General features: G+C 43.5%; 3 protein-coding genes across 4 annotated transcripts; all 3 read right to left on the bottom strand.

Annotated features, from left to right (window-relative positions):
• Positions 1 to 1250: 1250 nt before the first annotated feature.
• Positions 1251 to 3325, bottom strand: cplane2 (ciliogenesis and planar polarity effector 2). The gene is made up of 5 exons (XM_023996028.2): positions 2953 to 3325; positions 2662 to 2814; positions 2432 to 2556; positions 2163 to 2299; positions 1251 to 2054 (listed from the first exon to the last, which is right to left on the bottom strand). The coding sequence occupies exons 1-5, from the start codon at positions 3095 to 3097 to the stop codon at positions 1814 to 1816; spliced, it is 801 nt and encodes a 266-aa protein (XP_023851796.1). The 5' UTR covers positions 3098 to 3325; the 3' UTR covers positions 1251 to 1813.
• Positions 3326 to 4242: 917 nt separating this feature from the next.
• Positions 4243 to 5496, bottom strand: LOC111969615 (heat shock protein beta-7-like). Its single transcript, XM_023995761.2, has 3 exons — positions 5369 to 5496; positions 4996 to 5129; positions 4243 to 4852 (listed from the first exon to the last, which is right to left on the bottom strand). Exons 1-3 carry the CDS (start codon positions 5382 to 5384, stop codon positions 4712 to 4714), a joined length of 291 nt encoding a protein of 96 aa, XP_023851529.1. The 5' UTR covers positions 5385 to 5496; the 3' UTR covers positions 4243 to 4711.
• A 954-nt stretch (positions 5497 to 6450) lies between these two features.
• LOC111969775 (ephrin type-A receptor 2-like) lies at positions 6451 to 21449 on the bottom strand. Of its 2 annotated transcripts, none has more exons than XM_023996030.2 (15): positions 21294 to 21449; positions 18851 to 18918; positions 16756 to 17395; positions 12190 to 12345; positions 11480 to 11940; positions 10887 to 11064; positions 10676 to 10778; positions 10207 to 10262; positions 9965 to 10090; positions 9665 to 9850; positions 9106 to 9377; positions 8733 to 8882; positions 8112 to 8305; positions 7838 to 7993; positions 6451 to 7439 (listed from the first exon to the last, which is right to left on the bottom strand). In XM_023996030.2, exons 1-15 carry the CDS (start codon positions 21376 to 21378, stop codon positions 7319 to 7321), a joined length of 2952 nt encoding a protein of 983 aa, XP_023851798.1. In that variant the 5' UTR covers positions 21379 to 21449; the 3' UTR covers positions 6451 to 7318. The 2 variants fall into 2 exon arrangements, with proteins under 2 accessions (XP_023851798.1, XP_023851797.1); XM_023996029.2 differs by having other exon boundaries at positions 9106 to 9380.
• Between the last annotated feature and the right edge of the window lie 548 nt (positions 21450 to 21997).

Consider the following 21997-nt stretch of genomic DNA (forward strand, 5'->3'; position numbering starts at 1 on the left):
TGACCTATCGCCCAGGTTCAAAGAACACCAAAGCCGATGCCCTGTCCCATAATCCCTTCCTCTCGAGTCATAGCCCCTGTGGTCTGAGTCATAGATGTGGACATTCCCCAGGCTCTGCAGAGGGAGCCCGCACCCACTATATGTCCTCCTGAGCGCATCTGTTCCCACAGGGATAAGACATTGGCTGCTGACCTGTGCGCACACAGCTGTCGTCGCTTGGCATCCAGGTATTTCTCGCACTACTCAATCGATCTCCGAGAAGAATTGGTGGCCTACCTTGGCGCAGGACGTTATTTGCTACGTCAACTCCTGTTCCGTTTGCTAAAACCAAATCCTCCATCTCCATTTGTTTGACATTTTATACCAACTTGTGTGTTATGGGGCTTTAGGCTGAGTGACTGCTCTGATACCTGCAGGTTTCTGCTGGGCCTGGAGTTGCGGTGATCTCAGGTTGGAGAGATTCTTGCTCCATCACGGCCCTATGTTCTGATCCCTCTACATGCCATATGTGTCCAACATGATGCACCAGGAGAACCTCATCACTCTATTGCTGTCAGTTTATTTTCTCTGTCTTGTCTGAAGATCATCATGGAGGTAAGCAGGCCTCGGAGATCGGTGTCTACAGCGACAGAGGAGGAGCAGCAGTATTGGGTGGTGCAAGTCCCTGGCTCCACTGGTTCGGGGTCTGGTATAGAGGAATTTGTTGAGGTTAATGCTGCGGGTTTCTGAAGTAATTGCAGAGAAGCTGACTGAGCAAGACTCAGATCCCTTGTCTGAAAGAGGCCATTGAAGCCATAGGTCAATTGGTTAGCCTACAACCCTATGTGCTCTCTTTTTATCCTCCAATGTTTCGTGGAGACCAGGTGGTGATGGAGTGCCAAGAGGGAGATTGAGGAACTGGTGTACCCGGACAATGGATTTTGGCAATGTCAAGGTTTGACATTGTGTGTATTACTACGTGTTGTGGAAGCTACTCTGAAAATGTTTACCAAGCTACAAATTACTTCACACTGGAAGTTAAGCTACACTAAAGCTACCCTTTAGAAAAATAGTTTACTTAACTGAAGTTACTTTGAAAAAATAGTTCACTACATCCAAACTACATTATAAATCATATCTGAAATGTCAGACTACAAATTGCAAGAACATAATATCACTCTAGTCAGATGTTAACAGAACGCGTAATTTGGGCTAAAACACAAAATATGTTTCAAGTGAGAATTAAGCAGGTCTAATGCCGAAAAAGGAAATTCTTGCCTACTTCACCCATATTTTATTTTTGCAAAAAAAGTTGCGTATAGTTCCTGTAGTTAGCTATACTGCTACATGACAAAAACAAAAGTTCTTAACTACTGAAAACACTACCTAGATTTGAATTTAGTTCAACTACCACCAAGCTACTGCAAAATGTAGTTAAATTACTCGTTTAACTATATGTAGTTCACTACTCCCCAACACTGGCTACTAATTGTATCCCTTCTGTTTACCAAGATCCCAACTTTGAAAAATGTGTAAATTCAGATTGATAAAAAACACAGCCTGCTTCTTCTCCCTGTTTAACCTATAGGTGGCAGTGGTTCCTAAAAAGGAAAAACCCAACATTGCGATTCATCATTTTCCTCAAGTTTCATTTTTCAGGCCTGGATGAATGCTTGTCCTCACAAAGTTGAACATGTTCAAAGACCCAATAAACTCAGATGCAGGTTCTGTTTCTCCACAGTCCTATGTGAGAAGGTAATCCAGGACATCTCTGTTGAGTGCACCACAGCAGTGGTGTGGGAGATGAAAAAATTGTCTCTCAACCTATTGGATTTCATACATGTACCACAGTAGCAGCCTCTGACTGTGTGGCGACTGGAAGGATGGTAGACCTGGTAGCCACACAGTCCTGGTGCCACAGGTGCTCTGCCAAGCAGTTCAGTAGGGGGGCTACCTCACCCAGATTACTGACGTTGCTGACGTCACCCCCCATACGGAACACAGGCAACCCCCAGACCTCCTGGAACCGAGTCACCTCTCTCTCCGTCACGTCTGTATGCATGAACAGGTCAAATCTGAGGTCGCTGTCAAGAACAAAGAATTCTGGGTAGTGGATATTAGTCATCCCAAAACGGTCAACTACACACACACACACACACACAAAGGGAACAATGTAAGGATACTTGGTGCCAACAACCAATTTCACAACTCTGTCGCAAGATTCAGACCCTCTGGCGATCTGATTGGACAGATCATCGAAGGACGCTCGGTCAGTAAAGGAGAAGAGGAAGAGGATGGCATCCACCTGCTCCTTACAGGACTGAGATGCACAGGAAAGGGGAATTATATAATTTTTGTTAATATTAAATCATCAAAACATTGTGCCATTTTTTTGAATGCTATTATGCTTTTTTTTCTGTGCTAGGTGAAGCCTGTGATATTTCAAGCATACCGGAAGCAAGTGGTCAAATCGGCGTAAGGCGTTCTCTCCACAGTCCCATAGCTGTAAGCGGAAAAACAGAACACGACCGCTCTCCCTCAACTTCACAGGCCAATACACCACTGTGGTCTCAATACCTACAAGAACAGTTGTGTTACTTGAGAAACGTCCTGTAGCGCATGTTAATTTAACCCACAATATCCAGGTATTATGCCAAATGTTCACAGCTGCACTAGGCCTACCTGTAGTTTCATAGTGCATGTTGGGAATATTGAGTCCAGCTAGACGTGCAGCAAGAGCAGTCTTCCCCACCCCACTCTTTCCTGATATGAAGATCTTGTAGTAAACAGTGTCCACAGACACATTAGGGGGCATCACTAGAGCCTCCAGAAGACCTGGAAAATTGTTTGAAATATATTTGCTGTATTCAAATGTAAAGTTAATGAATCAATATAAGGCTAACTGTGTACGGTATGATTTATGTATGATATACAAGCAGGGCAACTTAGCAGCTACTAAGTCAAGAAACATACCAAAGTTTCTACGTTTTTTCTTGTGTAGAATCCTGCTGAAGAACTCCTTGCTATCTGCACTTCGGTGCCAGTCGGCTACAACAATCGACCCAGGATCGAGGACTTGTGCCATATCTTGTGGTTCGACTACGCACTGGCGTGGCATCTATAAATAATCTGCTCTATGTACGTCTACAAACTGATAAGGAGTCCTTGCGTGAGTACCCGACCGGACCACCTGCACCTTTTGAAGTTCATTAATTATATTTTAACACACATTGATGTTACCGTAGCGCTGTGCGACTAAATTGTGAGAACGCTAACAGAGAACCGGAGACTAAAAATGAGCGTTGTTACCTTGACACCCAACCCAGCGTCTCGTCACCAACATTAAGACGTTTCTTTTGTTTAAGTACTTCCGGGTCACGGAATTTCCCCTACGTAAAAGTCCCTCACGTAGTAGAAAAATGTAATTAACTTGTAGTTATTCATAATATATGTACAATGATTGTCTAAACATTAGCATATTTGTTCATATTTATGTTACACTTGCATGAAATGTTGGTTTTAAAACATTTTCCAATGTCAAATAAATGCCTTCAATGCAAAACACTGTATATGAATTACATGTTGCTTTTAGAGAAAAAAGTATGATATGTGCTGATGTAAAAGTGGGGTTGGGAATACTCAGTAGGGTCAGTAGAATCTATATATGGTGTTATTTCATTGGGGACTCTGGTCTAAATACCCAGCAACACTTTCTACTCCACCAACTCCATAGCCCCCAATGCAATAAACTATACGCCTATAAATCAATAATTTAGTTTTAGCGTTATGAATAAAGTATGCTTTCTTTAAACCAAATGTACTTGCATTTCTCTTGACTTTTTGAATACACATATAGTATGTTGTATATTTTCCAAAGTGTCCACCAGAAGGAAGATAATAAGATATTTGTATTTGACATTAAAGGTATTTTGGTATGACAATGCGTCCTATGACGCAGTGCTTTATTTGAACCATATGGTGTCCAGGCACCCCATTTTAAGCTGTTTGACCACAGTAAAAGTCCAGCAACACTTCCTATGACCTTGCTTTTTGTTTAAACTCACCTGTTTTGTGTTCTAGGGACACTAGTGAGTAGACTTGACTCTGGTTTTATGGACACACAATCGATTGTTTTTCCTGTACAGTGCAATTTGTTTGTGCAATACAACAAAAATACAGTTAGACTTTTCTTAAACATTACATTTCAAAATGTAATCCTTGAAAAATAACAAAAGATCATACAAAAAAAGATCATACACATAGCGTTTCACCACGGACCTTTATTTTGATGACAACCTACTTCCTGCAACAACAAAAAAATACTTTWAAAAAATTAAATAATAATAAAATAAAATGCTTAACTTCCGGTAACTTCAAATTTTATTGACTTCCATTGCTGGTGTTTGATTCGTTTATTCTGGAAATTGTCTTAGAGGGACGGACAGACGTAACATTAAATAATAAACAAACATTGGGCTATATTAAAATCCATTCAAACATATACCAACTTAATGAATAAATTAGGCACTGCGGAGCACCATTCCCAGGGGCCTCATTCAAGAATAGATGTTGTCCTAGGGACATTATGCCCCACCCCATTCCCAAGTTAGAATTTAATGTGAATTAAATGTAATTAAATATTTGAATACAATCATCTGAATTAATGCAACCAGATTGGTGTGTGTGTGTTAGTGTTTAAACTTTTTCAACACCTCCCACATCCTATGGAAGACTAATTTCTTCTGGCTTTGACAGTCAGAGTCAGACAGTCACCATTGTTTTCCAATGAGGTTGTCACAGACATGGGATCCACGTCCCCCGGCAACTGGCACTTGTGGGCAAAAGTGTTCCTAACCGTGCCATCCTCTGCTAGCTGGTGAGAACAAATGATGGGACAAGAACATGGAAAGAGGATGAATGTAAGGGAGGTCAACAACAAAAAAACAATAGATGTACATTTGGTAACAACAATAACTTAAACACAAAAAGTTTTGATGTACCGGAACTTCAGCTCACCTTCTCCGCGTAGACTTCTATAAGGTTGTTTGACGATGTGATGATGACATCCTCTGGAGAGTACTCACTCACATCGACTGTGAACAGGTACATGTCTCCCATCGACTGGATCTTCCCCGTAGGATGAGAGTGGCCTGAAAATAACAGCCATTTACACCTCTGTTACCCCCCAGATGTACACGCACACTGCAGCTAGTTTTCATCCTCACCACAATTAACTGTAGTATTACATAAACCACTCTATTTCTTATCAATATCTCCTGTGAAGTTAGTCATAACACAGATAAAACAACACATCTTCTGAACGGACCTGCAAGTTTGTTGGTATTGTTGAAACAGTGTGAGGAAAATCCTAAATATTGTGTGAAGTTACCTTTAGTTCTCTCCATGTAGGATTTTGAGTGCAGTTGAAGTGAGGGGGTAGATGGTGGAAATGGCAAATGTTCAGTCGTTTTCCACTGTATTAATCCGTCCAATGCATTACTGTGAGGAGACTTCACTGTCCACTACAGCCCTACCTTTTGTCCTCGCGTACTCTCTTTTATACTGTGTGTGAGATGGAGTCCGTTTTTGTTGGTGTGTGTGAGGCAGGGTGGGTGAATGTTTTGCTGCCTGGATAACCATGTGCAATATGTATCATAGGAGAGAGAATGAGAGCTGGGGGCCAGTGGCTGTCGTTTCCTACACCTCTATCTCCTCTATTCATCTATCTTCATTTACCATTTAGGTCTGTCCAGAGCACAAAACTGCATATTCTTTTGAAGAAGTACATAATCATAATAATAATCAATTAGCCCATACAGTTGGACATTAATAAAGGCTTGAGATAGCATATAGATTCATGCAAAATAACACGGTGGATATGAAACGTTCCAATAGATAAACACACTATGTGTTCATTCTCAACATTACATTTAGAAGCATTCTGTAATTGCTGTCCAACTCAAAATGATGAGTGAATTGTTCATTGAAGAGGAATGAGCGTGAAGCCCCAGATACAGGGTGAGGGAATTTAGCAGGGGCTCAGTAACTGACGATGCATATTTGATGAAGTACAGTGGAGTGGAGATGTAACATTTCAGACTACCATGGTACAGTCACCAATTGACATCGAAGCGGACTCTTCTTCGACAACTGTATTAGCGAACTGTGTTATTTGGGTTGTGAATTGGATTCATTCTGACATGTCTTGATTTTAGTTCTGGATTATTTGTGTACTTGCTTGACGTTTTACTGCACTGTTAGGAGCTAGTAAAACAAGCATTGCACTGCACCTGCTATAACATCTGGTAAACTGTGTACACAACCAATGAACTTTGATTTGGAGGGTGGGTGTCAAGGAAAACTCAATTTCAATTGATCTATTTCAATCAAACATTCTTGCCTCTTTTTAATGTGTTTTATGTACCAACGTGTATTTTCTGCCAGTTGATTGAATTCAGACAAGTGATTCAGTCACAAGGCAACACTGATTTTATTGGACTGAAAAATACATATTTACAAACATGTGCCAGATCAGTGTCTTTTTAATTAAACAAATATAATAAATATAAAATACAATAAATATTAAATAATAATGGAAGAACCACTATAAGACTAGATGGAGGCAAACTGTAAACTAAAGAAAAATAAAATGTCAAAATGTAGGAGAAAAGTATATGAGGTGGATTGCAGCCAGAATGGAACCTACAAAATCAAACGGAAAGATTAAAAGTATCTGATCTCTTGCCCTGAGCGGAAATATTCCCGAAGACCAATAAACCTGTCATTTGAGTAGACAGGCATTCTCATATATCCATCTGTTATTTCAAAGCCTCAAATCTTTATAAAACTAATAAGAGTCCAGAAGTCACTGGTGGAATAGGTGAGTGCTTTAGGAGGAAGGAGACCTGGTCCTGGAATGTCTTAGCTTGAATGTCTCTTGTTTTTCAGACTTCGAGTTAAGAGAGAAATACAAAGTGGGGCCATCCTTCCTCTTCTCAGGTCTCACACAGCTATTTCAAAGGCTATAGTTTCCTATCTGCCATTATACAGTATTTCCACACTTGATAATATAAAAAGTTCTTTATACATGACTTTTTCTGTAACCACATCTCTCAGTGTCTCTTGTCATGTGGTACTTCAACGTTTTACATGTCTGTCTTTTCTGATTGGCTGGCTGACAGGGTCCTCTTCAATCATGCCGCTGATCAGTCTAAAGCAGCGTAGTTCTGACATTAGTACAACCATGTTCAACCCAACTTGCTCCATTTCCCCATTAAGTGTGACAGTGAAATGAGATGTTCAGTGCAGTCCTATTCTGGGGAATCTCAGTTTGGGGGTCTCACACGGCAAACACTGTACTGCAAGCACTAAGTGAGCTGGTCTGGTCTTTAAGTCCAAGAATGCTGTAGGCGATTCTCTTCATGTGACCTGGTAACCTCACGCCAATGTTCCTGATGTCGCTGCGAGAGAAGGCAGATAGAGAGAGGAGCTGTTAGGGAAAGTATCAAATATGATTGCCTTTGCAACTTCCTACTTGAACATGACACAGCAAAATATGGAAAGTCATATTCCGTTGGAACCGAGTACAATGATGCTGTTGAGGGTGGGGCAGTGAGGAATGGTATGGGGGTAATGAGATGGGCGGGGGCCGGGAGGGGGGGATGAGTGCAGCATTCAGTGAATGAGAGTGTCGCATTCCATCACTGATCGTGTGGCATACCGGACAACAAATGCTTAACAAAGATCTGAATACTTTTACTGTATGTTCAAATGTGGCAGGGTGCCAACTAAGCCCTGCAATGTGGTGAGGATGATGCATCTGTGCCATGTGGTCACTGAACATGTGTGTAGTACTTACTCATGCTTCATGGCCAGCACCTGCTCCATGGTTGTGATTCCAGCGCAGGCAAAGCTCTCAGTGTACTGGCTCATCTTGATGGACTCCAGCCATTCCGGCACAGACCTGAAGGGGGAGCCGTCACAGCCACTGGTGCTGGGCAGGCGGATGGACACACTGTGTGGCAAGAACAGGGAAATATATTGGTTAGTAAGTGTTATATTTACAGTATGTGATTTGAACAAGATAAACTGTCAAGTCCAGGGGAGATCAGCTTCATTCATTGGCATCTTACCGGGGATCAAAGTCAGCGATGGTTTTCAGAGACTCTGGGCTCCGGAGCAGTTTGTCCAGGATGTTAACGATGTCAGGGAACCGGGGTCGTTTGGAGCGATCCTGGAGCCAACACTGCAGCATTAGCTGGTAAACGGTGGATGGACAGTCCATGGGCGCAGGCAGCCGGAAGGCCTCGTTAATTGCCTTCATCACCTGAGGAGAGGAGGAAGCGGGGTTTAGACCGTGTTCTTACAGAGCTTGTGTTTATAGCCCACTGTTGTCTTAGGCCAGGCCGAGGCCAACAGACTCTAAGAACATGTTTTGTGTTCATGTGTGGACACTTTTTTTTTTAAATAAAGGAGAGCCGCACACTCTAGGAGCTCAGATGCAAAACAATTTTAAGTCCAACGTTTCGACAGACAAGCTGTCTTCATCAGGGTATAATGTGAGGACACTAACAGTTTTATGTGAAGAGGGACTGTGGGAACTATTTTGACTTAGTGGCCTTGAGTGGGTTGTTTTAAACACTATCCACCCAGAATAAATACCCAGAGGTGGTGCATCAGAGGCCTTGTGTTTAACCAAACCTACAGCACCCTGTCATTTCCCTAAGACGTGACAGACTAAGCGTAGGACCTACCTCATGGTTACTCATGTCCCAGTAGGGTCGTTCTCCGAAGGCCATGACTTCCCACATGACGATGCCGAAGCTCCATACGTCGCTGGCCGAGGTGAACTTCCTGTAGGCGATGGCCTCAGGGGCGGTCCAGCGGATGGGGATCTTCCCTCCCTGAAGGAACAGCAACAAGAACTAATCATAAGAATGAGACTGAAAGGAATGTTTTCACTAGCTATTACTAACGTAAAGGTTTCAGGAGGCTCACTGATGGCATTACTCATCCGTTGTTCCCAATAATATGTAAATACATAACTATGCTACAAATTGCAAAGCACATGGTAGATTGTGATCTGTTCCCATACATTAACATCAGTACTATGGAGGCTTGACTCACGCTGGTGGTGTAGGTGCCCTCAGGATCGTCTTCCAGCACGCGGGACAGGCCGAAATCAGACACTTTGCACTCCAGGTTGCTGTTGACCAGAACGTTGCGGGCAGCTAGGTCTCGGTGCACGTAGCTCATGTCAGAGAGGTACTTCATGCCGGCCGCGATGCCACGCAGCATGCCCACCAGCTGGTACGATGAAATCTCCCCATCATGGTCCTTTAGATAGTTGTCAAGTGCCCCATTCTCCATGTATTCCGTCACAATCATGGCATGCTTGACTGCTTGAATAAATAAATAAAAAGGGGCAAATTTTAGTTCTTCATGTCAATGAAAGAGGCACATGGATAGGAGTGGATAGGAGATGGGAGATATGGGACTCTGCTAGATAAGGACAATAACTCACAAATAACTATTCAGTGAATCAGTAGAGGATCAATCAGTGGCCATGTCCCAAATGATACCCTATTCACTTTAGTTCCCATAGGGGTCTAGTCAAAAGCAGTGCACTATATAGGGCATAGGGTGCCATTTGAGACACCACCAGTGTCTGAGAGCAGGGACTCACACTTGGTGACGACTCCCTCCAGGCGAATGATGTTCTGGTGGGAGAACTGGCCCATGATGCTGGCTTCACTTAGGAAGTCCTGCCTCTGCTTCTCTGTGTAGCCTGGCTTCAACGTCTTGATGGCCACCGCCACCTCTCCTCTCCCTGGAGCCTTCATCAGACCGCGGTACACCTCGCCGAACTCACCTGAGAAACAGAAACACACACAGAGATGAATACTAATACAGCAACCTTCATCTTGAGGTAAGGGGATCAGAGAGATTTCTTCAAAATGTTACTGTAAACTGTTTGGACATTTACCGGCTCCAATGACTTTTTGCTTCGTGACAAGACTGGGATTAATCTCGCTGGCAAACTTCAGGATAGCCGTGTTGGGGTCCTCGTACATGTGGGGGTCAACGTAGGTCTTCAGGGGCTTCAGTTGATCTTGAGGACGTGTGAAAGACAATTAGTGAAGGCGGTGGAGATGGGAGATAWTCTCTTCGGTAGGACACATCTCTAATCTAATCTAGGTACATATTCATGGCTGCTGTGGTTCTTACCTGTACTGGAGAAGTAGGGGTCCTCTGATCGCTGTCGGTGACGGAAGTTCAGTCTCCTGTTAGGAAGGACAGTAACTATTAGGACTGGTCAGACAACAGGCAATGCTAAGACATTCATATAAAGGCCTCCCTAACTAAATAGCCTAGAGACCCATCAACATGCTTCCTGTGGTGACTAGACAAATTTAGCTAGAGCCACGACGTGGCTTTTCATTTCGTCTATCCCCTCTCAGGGTTGAACAATGTCCATCCATTTTATCACAGACAGGCTGCCGGAGCGGAAAGGGCAAGTTCGTCTTCAGCCACAGACTCAGTCAGCTACGGTTACAGTTTTCAACAGCTACTCTGGTAAAAACCATCTTACAGATGGCATGGCATTACATTCTCAATCAGCTCTGGCCCGTGAGCCACCCATAATCATATACTATCTTAGGACCGAGGGACATGATAGCGGGTAGTGTGTTCTAACCGTTTGTGTAGCAGTAGAACGACTACAACAACCAGCAGCATGATTCCTCCTCCTACTACAGCTCCCATGACCACCGTGGAGTTGTTCTGGATCTGAGACTCTGCTGAAAACCCCAAGAGAACACAGTTAGACCACAACACACTCAAATGGCAAAGAAATCCTGTCTGGACATTGGAGAAAAAGAACAGTCTCCAGTTTCTAGGGCACTTACCCATGGGCATGGTCTTGAACTCATGCTCCATGCTGTAACTCCCTGGTTTTCCCTCTGGGCTGAGAGCCTGGACTCTGAACATGTAGGCCGTGCCAGGGGAGAGGTCACTGATCTGCACCGAACTCTTCTCAAGAACCAGGACTGTGTATGTAGTGACATCACGCTCACTGTCGTCCTCCTGCACGGGACAGAGAGAGAGAGGAGGACTGAGAGGGGATTCACTATAGAGCTACACTAATACTATTAGACTTGCTGTGTTTCACTACATGTGGGACTGACATGGAGAGATAGAAGACAGAGAGAGAGAGAGAGAGAGAGAGAGAGAGAGAGAGAGAGAGAGAGAGAGAGAGAGAGAGGATGCGGGGAGAGAGAGAGCGAGACAGAGAGAGAGAGAGAGAGAGAGAGAGAGAGAGAGAGAGGAGGGATAGGGGGAGAGAGAGAGAGACAGAGAGAGAGACAGAGAGAGAGAGAGAGAGAGGGGGGAGAGAGAGAGAGAGAGAGAGAGAGAGAGAGAGAGAGAGAGAGAGAGAGAGAGAGAGAGAGAGAGAGAGAGAGAGAGAGAGAGGRGGGATGCGTGCCTTTGTCTGTCTTACCTTCCTGCGGTACATGAGTTCGTAGCGGTGGTTGACGTGGGATGGTGCTCGGCGGGACAGAGCCCAGGACAGAGACAGGCTGGTGGTGCTCCGCTCGTCCAGACGGATGGACGTCACCTTGGGGGGATCAGTGAAGTGCAGAGAGGTGGTGATGGTGCTGCTGGGTCTCTGGCTGCTGTACTGAGACACTCCGCTGTGGGCCTCTACAGTGAACGTGTAGTTGAGGTGGGGCTCCAGCTCGCCGACAGTCACCGCGGTGTCCTGGAGGTCCGTGGGGCCGGGCTGAAAGCGGACCTTCTCCCCACAGGGCACACACAGGGCCCCGGCGCAGCGCTCGCACACCACGCTGTAGCAGATGTCCCGGCGGCCTCCTGTCACCAGCGGCGGGCTCCAGGACAGCTGCAGCCTGCCGTCCGCTGACAGAGTGGTGGAGGCCAGGTCACGAGGGGCGCTGGGCGGGGCTAAAGGAGGAGGAGGCAAAGAGTAGACAGAGTTATTACGAGACATTCCGACATGCTAATACATCCAATGAACAATACTCAGATTCCTCTGTCACCATGACGATGATATAAAGACAATGTATTGTATGAGGGTATGAGGTAAACCATTGGTCGGCCACAGAATAACTGAAGGAAAGGCCGTAGAAGTGGCTAAACCCTTTGTTAGTGATACGCCTCGCTGTAGCTGACTACCTGGCCCATGGTTCTTACCAGAGCAGGCTGACGTAAGAGGGTCTGATGGGGAGCGGTAGAATCCCTCCATACATGGACACAGGGGGGCGCCGGCTGTAGATGGCTCAGTATTCTCCGGACAAACCTCACAGGATTCACTGAACAAGGACGCTTTAAAGGAGCCTGGCGTACACGCTGAAAGAGAAAGGAGGGTGACTATTAGTCCTACTATTATATGTATAGACACAATGGGGCGAGAGTGATTCAGTTACAATACAATAACACGGTATCTCTGTCAGTGCCCTGGGGCTTGGAATGAAACTCAGGCTGTGGTTAAACTGTAACCGGACCTTTGTATTTAAACAGAATGGAATAGGATTTTCCTGACGATTTGCTTCCACTTGTCCTTTTCACCTCAAGTTCCATCCTCAAGTCACACTGTCAACTGGATGTCATGGAAACACTAAACACAGCAGATAATCACTCTGTCTTTCCCATCCCTTTTGAACTATAAAATAAAATAAAATTGTATTTGTCACATGCGCCGAATAAAACAGGTGTAGACCTTACAGTGAAATGCTTACTTACAGGCCCTTAACCCACAATGCTTTAAGAAGTTAAGATTTATTTTTTTAAATAAGTGTTAAGTAACAAATAGATAAGTAAAAAATGTAAAATAAAAGTAACAAATAATTAAACAGCAGCAGTAAAATAACAAGTGAGGCTATATACAGGGGGTACCGGTACAGAGTCAATGTGCGGGGGCACCGGTTAGTCGAAGGTAAATTAGGTAATATGTACATGTAGGTAGAATTAAAGTGACTATGCATAGATTATAAACAGAGAGTAGCAGCAACGTAAAAGAAGGGTCTGGTTAGCCCTTTGATTAGCACTGTGAATGCAGATGTGGTTATTGTTTGAGGAGCTCTAGCAACATGGTTACTGCTGGCGATTTTCAATTGACCTGTAGAATAAAGAGAAAAAATTGACCTTCCATTCCAGAACTTGTGGGGGTTAATGTGTGTGTATTGGACAGAAACCAGGATGCAAGGAATGCAAGTATAACGTTTTGCTTCCTTCCTTCCTCTTTTCCTCTGATGGCAAATGACAACATGCCAGGATGGAGCAGGGGGAGAGAGGAAGTCTGGAGGAAGAACTGCTAGAGGGGAGATGTTGTTGAACAACTGTGTTGTTGGAGCCTAAACGCACATTTTTTTTGTGGGATCGACTGTTTACTTTAAGAACGTGTAAGAATGGTTCCTTTGAGCTATCTCCCCTCTCTCCCTTTATTCTCATGTCTCCCCAGGGGATCAGTCTTTCATCTGGCCTCTATAGGGAAGAGGGTGACCTGTGATGGACAAGAGGGATCTGCCGGTGACTTAATCACTATGGCCGAAGGACCTTTGCGTTACAACCAGCCCCACAATAAAAGAATGGGGACGAGTTTTGAGTTTGAGTAGGGGGGATTGAGATGAATAGATGGATGTATGGGGGATGGGTTAAAGTCTAAAGTACCAACAGGAGTTCTCTCTGGGGAGTCACCCGGGGAGTGTGGGGGTGTATCGGGCCCCTTACGCATAAGAAAAGGAGGCCAGCCTATTTCATCTGAAAAAGGAGCAGCAGGACTCCTGTCACGTATCAACGCATCCCCACCCCTATTCATCTATTGTGACGGTGTTTGGATTGAGTGGTGCCATAAATAAATTGCGTTTAATTATTAGAGCCCTTAAAACGGTGGCATGTGCGCGCCGTATATCAGTGGCATGAGAGCAATCTTTCAAGAATGTTCAAATCGCAGTGGGTAAAACTTCAGCGGACTAAAAGTATTTGAAAGATATGTGTTGTTATGCATGTATTGACGTGGTTGTTTGTTATTGACGCATTGTGTTAAGTGTCATTTAAAAAAAAATATATTCTTGCAAACTAAGGACATTCAAATATCTGACTCAAATAATGCCTCACTAAAAGTGGGGACCTTGGACTGAAATAATGCCTCACATTGTTCTGGTCGATCTCTTTATGTGCTGCTGTGCCCTTGATGAATGAGTGGTGGTGGCAGTGGCTTCTATTAATTGAATATGTGTTTTTCTCTCTGTGTCGGCCCATTGTTCTAACGAGTGGGAACAAGGATTAAAGAGCTCGTTGCGTGTGTTAACGACCGGATGAGTGGAGTGAAGCAGGGCTTGTCATCCTTCTAAAAGCTGTCCTGTTGCTCCACACTAATCCTCTTGACTAAATTACACTCCACACCTAACTAAGCACCCGGCGGTCCCACACATCTAACTAACCAACCTCTCATGCGACCACCAACTATCCACTAACCACTAACTCCCCTCCCACGCGACTTCACACAGAGTCATGGACAAGCTGCTTATTTGAGTCAGCCTGGTCCAACATTCCCCTTTAATTCCTCGTTCCCAGTGGATCCTCTCCAGAGGGCCTTCGGTGAAATCCCATAAATACATTGTCATGGACAGGAACGTGTTTCTGCTTGACTACACAGAGAATCAGGATATGACTCGGTGTTATAAATCAGTGTAATAATTAACTGAACAAGTTTGTCACGTCGACCTTATTTGGCAATTTTCTGGACTTTTGTAGTTTCGATTTTTTTTGAAAGATTGGCCTAGGTCTCGATAGGTATTATGACAACTGAGTGTCCCCCCAAAATTCCCTAATACATTTTTTGGGACGTATTGGCTTCAGGCTTTGAGGCGTTATGACAACTGCTGTACAATAACCTTTCTCTTTTGTTTTTTACAAAGGTGACAAAAACATGTTTCCTGTATCCTGATCACAAGGTTGTCCAGCAGGGTTTGGAATCTGACTTTTTCCTGGTATTAAAACATGCCCCTTTCCTCTCCAGGACTCCCTGACAATTTCCGCTTCAGGTGGGGAATTCTGGACCTGGAACATTCCTGAGCTTGGCCTTCCCCCTTCGCCTGGAACTATCAGCCCCTTTGAAGTACTCTTTCTCAGGCTTGGAGCTATGGTGGACTACTTTCTCAATGTTTAGATAAATGGAAGTGTTTCTTCTCTGTCGTAAGGTAACAACATGTCAAACTATGAGCTAAATTGGTTACCTGGCCTATATACTATACTGACGGTCTATATTCCTCAATCTCAACTCTGGACCTCAAAGTCGGTTCCACTGCATTTTTTCATTGTTCCCCTCTAATCAGGGACTGATTTAGACCTGGGACACCAGGTGTGTGCAATTAATTATCAGGTAGAACAGAAAACCAGCAGGCTGCGGACCTTGTAAGGTAAGAGATGAATACCTCTGGTCTATAAACTACTGTAATAGGGAGTAAAAGAGATACAATCTAACTAGTTCTGTCACCCAAGGTGACCAGAATCTCTGGCTGTTGAACAAGGGAGCCTCTTGTCTGTCAGAAACCACAGACTGACTCAGTATACCCTTCCTGACTGAAATGGGAGTGACGGCACAGTCCCTGTAATCTGTGGTTCACCGCAGCCATGGCTACAGGCGCACACAAATAGCTGTGTGGAGAAGACACATCACTCAGGTACTCTTCAGTCGGCACTTCGAGCCACACTGCTCTCCTCAGTCAATCAGTACAGGAGGTGACGTGAGGGTGAAAGAATTCCTTTCAGAAATCCCCACAGCTCACTGAGCATACAATCATGTAATGTTCCTCCCTCGCTGTCTCTCCTTCCCTGTCTCCCCTCCCTCTTATGTTTCCTCCTGATAGCTTAACACACCACACCCCGGAATACCAAAGACATGGCAACTTCCATACAAACAATGTGAGCAAACATCCCATTTCAATTTCAATACATTACCATAGTGTGTTCTTTTTAGGCGTACTCAGTGTCTTTCTCAAATAGAACATTTAAAAATACAAAAATGTCTCTCATTCTACCAGTCCCCTCGCCTAAGAAAAATCAGATTGGACGGTTTATAAGCATTTGCACATTGTTAAAGAACAACATTCCTATTTAAACTTAACACTTTTAAGCCTCAAGCCTCTATAGTCAGATTTCCCTTGTCCAGTTTTCCTCGTCTATAAAACCGTATCCTCCTCACCCACCTCATTCCTAAGTATGAGACGAACACAGTGGAAAGAATGTTGGCCAACAGCAACAGGTAAGATTACCAGGAGACCTCTCAACCGCAGTCAAAACGTTCAAAAACTTCCTCTATGCTTTTTCATCTCTGCCATATTCTCCCAGACAGTCCCTCTCTCTGTTCCTCTCCCATAATATGTTTGGAACTAGTGTTACAACCCTAGAACTCTGTTATTGCTGTTATAGAGCCACTTAATCAAAACAAAACAAACAAAAACATGTCCAAACACCCTCCCCTGCTATCTCTAAATTCATTCCTATGAATCCAGAAAAATTCACTGTTTTTGTTTGTGAGGTGTATGAAATCACTGAAGAAACTACAATTAACATTCCCATGCAGTCATTTCTCAAACCCAGTCAGGGTGGTGGTTAGACCCTGTGCTTCTATAAATACAGCTACTGTTTAAAACTAACGCCCAATACAACAGAGCCCGCTTTAGGCCAACACTACAACAGGCAGAGGGTCGGGGTTTGTAGAGAGATGCAATATGTGAAGCCTGGCTGTAGTCTTACCTTGGCAGGAGTCCCCGACAGCTTCGTAGCCTGCGCGACATTGGCACTGTCCCACGGGCACCACCCACTCTCCCTCAGCTGTGCAGTAGATGCGTGGGGTGGCCTGGCTCACGGCGTTCTCAACACATGTTCCCTCCACCTCCCTCAGGGCGTCCGCCACCGTCTCTGGGAAGGCGGCCAGGCTCTGCACAGTGGACGGACACGTCTTGTAGTACACCCTCACCGAGAGCAGTGCCACACACGCTCCCGTGTCCTGGAAGGCCAGGTAGAAACCCTTCCTGGATAGAGGGGCCACCGCCCGTGTCTCCACGTTGACCTTCAGCGCACCGCGGCCTCGCGTGATTTCGTCCGGCGCAATGGTGGCCACTTTGCGGAACTGGCCCTTACGGAAGATGGTACCCACGTCAGCATCAGCCTCGGACATGTGCAGGTTGAAGGTCTCTTTGCAGGCGAGCGAGGCACCGTCGAAGGTGTTGCAGTCCCGCATGACGAAGCGCAGCTCCACAGAGACGCGGGTGGTCCCTGGGCGCCGCTGGATGAAGGTGGTCCGGAGCCAGTTGTCCTGTTCACCCGCGTCGATGTTACACACACTRTAGGTGTACAGGAGGGAGCCATTCACCACTGTCTGAACTATCTCCCACTGAAACAGAGAGMGAACAGAGGTTAAGTTTAACACAATGTACAGGACAAGGGTCACTGTTACAAAARCAGCAAAAAAGTGAGGGAATGAGGGAGAGGGTTTAAGAGAATGAGAATAACGTTAAGGGGKTTTTGTTCTCGTCAAGGGTCAGTTTGCTGTTTTATTCATGAAACAACTGTTTGCCTGCTGAGAAGCCTATAAAATGCTCAAGCTTAATTTCCTGCTACTTTTTTCCACATGCCAGGGAAGGATTTGATCTGGACTTGTGCCGTGCTGAACTACGTGTGTGGCTTCCACAAACAGATGTGAGTGCCTGTGTGAGACAGACATAACACTAAAACCAAAACTCTTGTGGAATACCAAGCATTAAGGCAGTTAAACTGTTTTTTTTATAGGCTCATGGAAAAGACATGGCAGCGATATTGGCTACAATTAAGTCTGTTTTAAGACAGAGAAAATAAGGAAACGCTTGCCTGGTAGCAGTATTTAAAGGCATCCATTAATTAAGCACAGGGCTTTAAATGAATAGGCATCCTGAATTATTTTAACACCTCAGATGACTGCCATAAAGGCATATTTCATTGGACCATGCACAGTGAGTGCTTTACTCCAAGTCTGTTTCGTGGACTTGCGACAGCAGTAGAAGAGAAACTTAGTGTGTGCGAAGGAAGAGAAGATAGATATAGATCAAAGACAAGGACAATGTGMATTCTTAAAACTTCCACTCCCAAGTCAAATTGAAATGTGCTTCAAAAGTTTGAAGAAGTTTGGTGAGAATGGGTAAAACATCATAAAATAGGGGGAAATCCAATAGAATGCATTGGACGGTCTGTAAACCTCATGGTCACAAAAGAAAAGCAGTCAGCACACTGCCACTGACCACGTCCTGTTGCTTTTTTTAGACAGTCAACCACACAACTATAGATAGAGGGATGCCTTTCTCCCACACAACCCATCTCCCGACCTTTCTCATTCCCCTCGTCTTATGTTCCACACTGACTGACAGRAACCTGGAATACTGTAGGAATTATAACAACCTGTTGGCTCTATGCAAGAAAAGTGTCTTCTGTCCTGTGAATTCAGATGCAGCTCTTACCCTGAAATTTATATGACATTCATAGTTGTATTATTAAAGGGTTGCTTTAAAACCAGTAAAGGCTAACTTTGCGAGCTGCCACTCATTCCATCTTTCCCAGAAAACTATTCTGAAGGAATGAGAGTGGAGAAAATAGCTCGCATTCTACTCCTCTGGAGAGCAGAACTTATGACCCTTTTAAAACATGCTACTTAAAATGTGGCTTGGAATCAACATTGTGTGACATCTATCCTATGTTTACCACCATYGTGTACTAGTAGGGGAAATACATCTTACAATCAATATAATTTTTTGAGGCCTAATCGACCATCTGGTTAGACTAAGGAAATCCTTATAATTCCTAAGATATAACTACTCACCCCTTCTTCATGTGGCCAGGGCAACCAGCCCAACTCTCCCCCAGAAGCTTTCATATCCAGCAGCACCTCTACAGAAAGACAAATAGACAGCACTATTAGAAAACATTCTTAATTCATATGAGGACAAAAGGTGTTTATAAGCAATTGAACATGTGTAGTTAGCAATGTAATTAGCAATGGACAAGTTTTACTACTCTACAACTGGATTATCAAAGTTACTTTGTTTCTCTGAGCCAACAATTATTACAGTAGAAATACCCAGAACTAGATTCCCCAAATAGGCCCAATATCATGCCAGCCACTGCTTTGAAGAGGACATGCCCTGGCATGACAAACCTGATTAAATAAACCGTCAACTATTAATTACTATATGTTTGGATGAAGAAAGCTGAGAAAAGCGTGGGAAGTTAAAAAGCATGATAAAGGGAGTGAAAATAGTTGGGATCATCCCTAAGAACCAACGCAAGTCCGACACAGCCTACACTCCTATCCCCTCTTTCTTCAGTACAAGACCCTGTCTACTCCAATATTGAAACTAAAAGCTTCTTATAAGTTATAACCCTGCGGAGTAATATTCCTTCCTTGAAACATGATCAAATACCAATATTACCTAGTTTTATAAATGAAGAATACTGAGAATGATCATTACTGTATGTTTGAAGTATCAAATCAAATCAAGTTTATTTTATATAGCCCTTCGTACATCAGCTAATATCTCGAAGTGCTGTACAGAAACCCAGCCTAAAACCCCAAACAGCAAGCAATGCAGGTGTAGAAGCACGATGGCTAGGAAAAACTCCCTAGAAAGGCCAAAATCTAGGAAGAAACCTAAAGAGGAACCAGGCTATGAGGGGTGGCCAGTCCTCTTCTGGCTGTGCCGGGTGGAGATTATAACTGAACATGGCCAAGATGTTCAAATGTTCATAAATGACCAGCATGGTCAAATAATAATCAGGAGTAAATGTCAGTTGGCTTTTCATAGCCGATCATTAAGAGTATCTCTACCGCTCCTGCGGTCTCTAGAGAGTTGTCGTAGTCCAAGTTAGTCCACACAGTAAATTAGCCAGTGTTGATTTTTTTATTGTTACATTTCTAGTGTTGATTCAATAGTTAAATTCACTCTGTAAGAGTGAAATTAACACTCAGTGGTGTAAAAATAATCCCAGAGTTATTGTCTTACACTGTGGAGAGTAAAACAGTCCCATCAAAACCACGCCCATCATTATCATTTCCCAGCATGCTCTACTGCGAGTAGATTTTTTAGGATTGTTTTTAATGTCTGTGTTTTTGCATGTACATTGATTGACTTATTAATGTTATGCAACACAAAGGCAAATATATCAGTTAGTTTGATTTATTGCACTCGTTACTGATATGGTTGTTCCAGTTTAAATGGTTTAGGTAGTCTCCTTTATCAATTTCCATTATCCTGACAGTCATTCTGAATGCGGGTGAATAAAAATTACACTATTGAATATCCTAATTATGTCTGGATTCCAACAGGAATTACACATCACTTTGCAAGCCAGCATAATGTGACTTGCAGGCTGATATGGCCTGTAAACCAGGAGTTTCCTAACACCACTGRGTTAGGATAAAACTAGGCCATTAAAGTAAGGTCATATGATATGTGTCATGTATATTGTCAGAGTTTAATTTTAATGATAGCATTTACCTAGGAAATAATTTGGTGAAAACCATAGGCCTTTTAAAATAACAACCATGTCTGTGTCACTAACAAATACAGTCATGGGTGGTAACTCTACAAATGTGTCTTTACTCAATAGACCATTTCCTTATATTGCACTCCAGAGTAGAGTGAAATACTAATTAGTTCACTCCAGTGTATAGTGAAATCCTTAATATTTCACTCCAGTGCATAGTGAATTTCATACAGCCAGTCTTAATTTTCTACTCTGTATAGGGTTACAGAAACACAGTCTAAATGTTAAAATTGTAACACTTTGAAAGTGTGAAAATCACTTTGTTGAAAGTGGATGCATATACACACTGCAAAAGTGTTAAAATCACTTTCACACTTCTGATTTTGCTGTGTACAATTTACTGGCTTTCTTTTCTTTAACTCAACAAAGGCTCATTCTTATACAATTTCTAGACAATTTAAAATCATCTTCATCATCTTCAACAAACAGTACATGAAATATTTTTCAATAGCCTATGGAATTGTTAGAGGGGTCTTTCCCCACATTGACAAGTTATCATAGGAATAACAATGCACTGAAATGGAAAGAAAAAATATTGGAGGAGAAAAGCTTAAAGTTAACACTGTATTAGCACTGTAATTTACAAAACATATACAATAATATTACAATATTACAATGTCACAGCCSAATCCCCCAACTCATCAAACCTCACAACCATGTGAAGCCACAAAGCAAAGCTCTTTACAAACCCATTTTAAGACAAAAAATATTGTACTTACGTTCTTTCGATTGAAGAGTAATAAACACATGGTTAATAAATACATAYAAAAACAAAGAACAACAACGAATACGACGGAAATCCATTTCTTTAACTTTGACGGGAATTACTCTGTGTGCGGATCTCGTAATATCGCCGAACTTCTGTGAGCACTACCGTCTACTGCCGTTGTTACAGCCGAAAGTCCCATTGAGAAACAGGTGGCGTCATGAGCTCCGCCTTTGGGAATGTGGGCCCAATCCATATATGGTATGCCGAAGGGTGGGGTCATGTCATTAGACTCTGTACTACCTGTGTAGAGCGGATGTGTATTCAGTGAAATGACTGTACCCCGAGCATTTCGCTTTTTTATGAAATGAATAATATTGTGCTGTCTATTTGTACATTTCCTTCAAGAATACACCGCACACGCACACGCACACCATTGAGAAACAGGTGGCGTCATGAGCTCCGCCTTTGGGAATGTGGGCCCAATCCATATATGGTATGCCGAAGGGTGGGGTCATGTCATTAGACTCTGTACTACCTGTGTAGAGCGGATGTGTATTCAGTGAAATGACTGTACCCCGAGCATTTCGCTTTTTTATGAAATGAATAATATTGTGTTGTCTATTTGTACATTTCCTTCAAGAATACACCGCACACGCACACGCACACGCACACGCGCACACACACACACACACACACACACACACACACACACAC

The sequence above is a fragment of the Salvelinus sp. IW2-2015 genome, linkage group LG11 (assembly GCF_002910315.2).
Source record: "Salvelinus sp. IW2-2015 linkage group LG11, ASM291031v2, whole genome shotgun sequence".
Classification (NCBI taxonomy): domain Eukaryota; kingdom Metazoa; phylum Chordata; class Actinopteri; order Salmoniformes; family Salmonidae; genus Salvelinus; species Salvelinus sp. IW2-2015.